Consider the following 3,073-nt stretch of genomic DNA (forward strand, 5'->3'; position numbering starts at 1 on the left):
TTCATTATCTCCGCAAGGCCTAGAGAGCGTGTGCATAACACACAGCTGTGTTCCTGAACTGAACTGGCCTGGTGCATGATTTTTGCTGACTCAGCACATGGTTTCTCTTTTCCAGATTACTAAAACAACTTTCCTCTGGGGTACAGGCTTCACAGACAGCAAAGGGGAATAGAAATACAGAGGGGCCTTATTTTCACCCTTAATTATACCAAGTCCAGAGGCAAATGCAAAATCAGACTGAGCTCTCCTAGGTTTATGGAATGAAAACTGCCTCTCTCCGGACCCTACGCTTGTGGGACTCGCCTTAGGGTGGAACACATCTTGTTTTTCACCAACGAACTTGCCCCACGCCTCTTCCCCTTAGGGTGTGGACTCTGAGGCAGGCATCCTGTGCCTTTTTAAAGCTTGTTTACAGTATTTTAAATGCAGCAGGTCAATCTCTTTTTGTGGACTTGCACCAGCAGATATTTCTTAAGAGTCGCGCGTTGAGGAAGCTGCAAATCTCAGACGCTGCCTGCACACCTGTAGGGCCTGGAGTGGCGTGGGGCCGCAGCACTTGTCCACCCACTCTGCCTGATTCAGCGCTGGAGCCTTCAGATTTCGGGTTGTGCGTGCACACGGACCACAACATACATGCTAAAGTGCAATGGCCACTTCCTATACACATTGAACGATCTCGAAGTTCAGGCCTGTTTCCTGACACACTCAGCTATCTGGTGCGGTGGGAATCGCTGAGTTACAAGTTGGCTCTCGGAACGGGGTCAAGAAGAATACTGTGAACCTCGAGTCTCCCCAAAGCTCCCCCTCCCCCCCCCCCGCCCCGCCTTTGGCCTCCCCCATGACCGGCTCGCTAATCAGTGCAAATGTCGTAGGCAGCCAGGCCCACAATCGGCATTCCAGAGAGCGAGGACCACCAGCCGAGCTTTAAATAAGTGCAGATGTGACAGGCAGGAGACCCAAAGAGGGCCGCCTCTCCACCCCGCACAGGCCGGTGCACACCGCCGCGGGCTTTGGCTGTGAGCGCTGCGGGCAGTGTGTCGGGGAGGAATGGGGTGCGCCGCAAGTAACCGCAGAGGGAATGGAGGCCCCGAGTTTGAGGGCAGGGAGTGGTGGGTGCCCCGTCGTCCATAACTTCCTTGGCCTCGTCGCTTCTTCCCTAAAGTGGCTGGAGTATAACCCACCCTCGCGAAAGCCTCGGCCGCCAAGAGCCCAAATGCCCGGCCTTGCTCGGGAAACCCCGACCCTGGCTACCGGGTCTGCTGGGGAGGCCTCGCTCTTCCACGGCACGGTCGGAGCGAGCAGGATGCGCTCTGGGCCTGACCCGCTAGCGACACCGGAGAGCCGGGATCTTCTCCCCTGCTTACCCCCAAACCCCGCAGAATACACCGTCCTGTGGTCCCGACCCCAGCCTGGAAGCTCGGCGCCAGAGCCCGGAGCTGGGCGCCGAGACTAAGGAGCGATGTTGGCGACGTCCTGGCCGGCAGCCCGCAGTGTTAGATCCCGCGAGTGCGGGCGGAGCGGAGGGAGAGGTCAAGCCCGGGTCAAGTCCCCAAGCCGGGGTCAGGTTTGAGCGGCGCTTCCCTGGGGCGGGATGCGGCGTGGGAGCCCGAGGCGCGGGGCAGCCACGTTTCCGCAAATCGCCTGCTTCTAAAGGGCTTCGGGGAAAGCGGAGAGAGGAGAGGAAAAAACCCGGAGCCTTGATCATTCCGTACTTATTCACAACCATCCCCCCAACTCCCCTATGTCGGGACGGCTCCACTAATGCCGTCCGGTCTCGGGGCTCCCAGGCCGCGCGGCCACCCTCGCCTAGGGTCTTGCCCTCCGACCCGGGCCCTGAGGGTTCGAGCAAACCCTCGTTCGCCTCTCCCTGTCTCCACGGGCCCACTACCGTGGCCCAGGAGGTGGCGGAATCGGGGCTGCAAACCACTTGGCGGCAGCCCACCTCCGCCGCCGGACAAGGCGCCCAGGCCGGGCCCCACACCGCCCCCCCACCCCGAGTCCCCTGGCCCCGTGCCTGCCCGTCTCTCGGGCCCCAAGCTCGGCAGCCCCCGCACGCCGCCGCTAAGGCAGCGACTCCCCTCGGAAACCTGCAGGTCCGGAGGGGCGGCCGCTGCGCCGGGTGCAGGGCCTTCTCCACCGAGCTGCCCCGCTGCCTAGCCAGCCGCCCCAGGCCGTCCCGTCGGCCTCCGGCGAATCGGAGATATGTTTCGGCGCCTACACTCCGCCCAGCGCCTCTGGACATCCCTCGGCCGCGGGGCGTGCTCGGCGGGACTCCGCGCAGACGCCGCCCGCCGGAGCCCCGGGTCAGCGAGCGTTGCCCGCGCCGCCCGCCGACCCCGGGGCCCCGGGCGTTCCTCCCTCCCGGCTGGGCGCAGCGCGAAGGGCTCCAGGCGGAAACCGCAGGCACCCGCCGACACCCAACTCTCTGCGCTCCGGCTGCGCTGCGCCGAGAGCCACGTGCGCCAAACGGGCGCCGCACCCGGCCTGGGGCGCCGCCCCCGGCGCCGGAAAGAGCCTCCGCGCCGCCGCCACCAGCCCGCCGCGCCCTTGCCGCCGCCCGCCCGACCGCCCGCACCTGCACCCTCCTTTCCCGCTTGCCTTCCATCCGTGCGTAGAAATACCACGAATTTTTAAAAAAAAAATTTTTTTTCAGAGATATGCACGAAAAAGACGAGGGGGATCCGACAATCCGAGGGTGAAGGCACAGAAATTCGAACTGGCCCAGAGGGACCTTGCTTGGCGCAGAGACTCATTTACCGAGCGAGGGAGGCGGCAGCGATGGGTATGCGGAAAGGGGAGCTATTCTTAAAAGACAGAGTGATAAATAGCTGCAAACGATGTCGAAAAGGATCCAAACTTTAATTCCTTTCTGTGGACCTGCCCTAATTGAAATTCCGATTGTAAGCAAAAACAAAAACTTGAATTTATTGATGGAAGTCCTGTTAAAAGAGGCCAACAGGAGTACGAGACACACGGCGATTAAATCGCTAGGTGATGAGACTACTATACTATATTTTTCGGAGACTTTCTAAGGAATTTTTCTATTACTTTTTTAAGGTGCAGAATTCAGCTA

General features: G+C 60.9%; 1 protein-coding gene across 1 annotated transcript; it reads left to right on the forward strand.

The window, feature by feature from the left end:
- The first annotated feature begins 1,213 nt into the window (after nucleotides 1-1,213).
- Nucleotides 1,214-2,615, forward strand: LOC125960785 (translation initiation factor IF-2-like). The gene is made up of 2 exons (XM_049695807.1): nucleotides 1,214-1,288; nucleotides 1,380-2,615. The coding sequence occupies exons 1-2, from the start codon at nucleotides 1,214-1,216 to the stop codon at nucleotides 2,613-2,615; spliced, it is 1,311 nt and encodes a 436-aa protein (XP_049551764.1).
- Nucleotides 2,616-3,073: the final 458 nt, after the last annotated feature.

This window comes from Orcinus orca, chromosome 13 (assembly GCF_937001465.1).
Source record: "Orcinus orca chromosome 13, mOrcOrc1.1, whole genome shotgun sequence".
Taxonomy (NCBI): domain Eukaryota; kingdom Metazoa; phylum Chordata; class Mammalia; order Artiodactyla; family Delphinidae; genus Orcinus; species Orcinus orca.

Bases quoted from the DNA above. Each gene is read 5' to 3' on its own strand.
- LOC125960785 (XM_049695807.1), top strand. From the start codon at position 1,214: ATGCCCGGCCTTGCTCGGGAAACCCCGACCCTGGCTACCGGGTCTGCT. The intron at 1,289-1,379 runs GTCGGAGCGAGC...CAAACCCCGCAG, and splicing joins CCTCGCTCTTCCACGGCACG to AATACACCGTCCTGTGGTCC.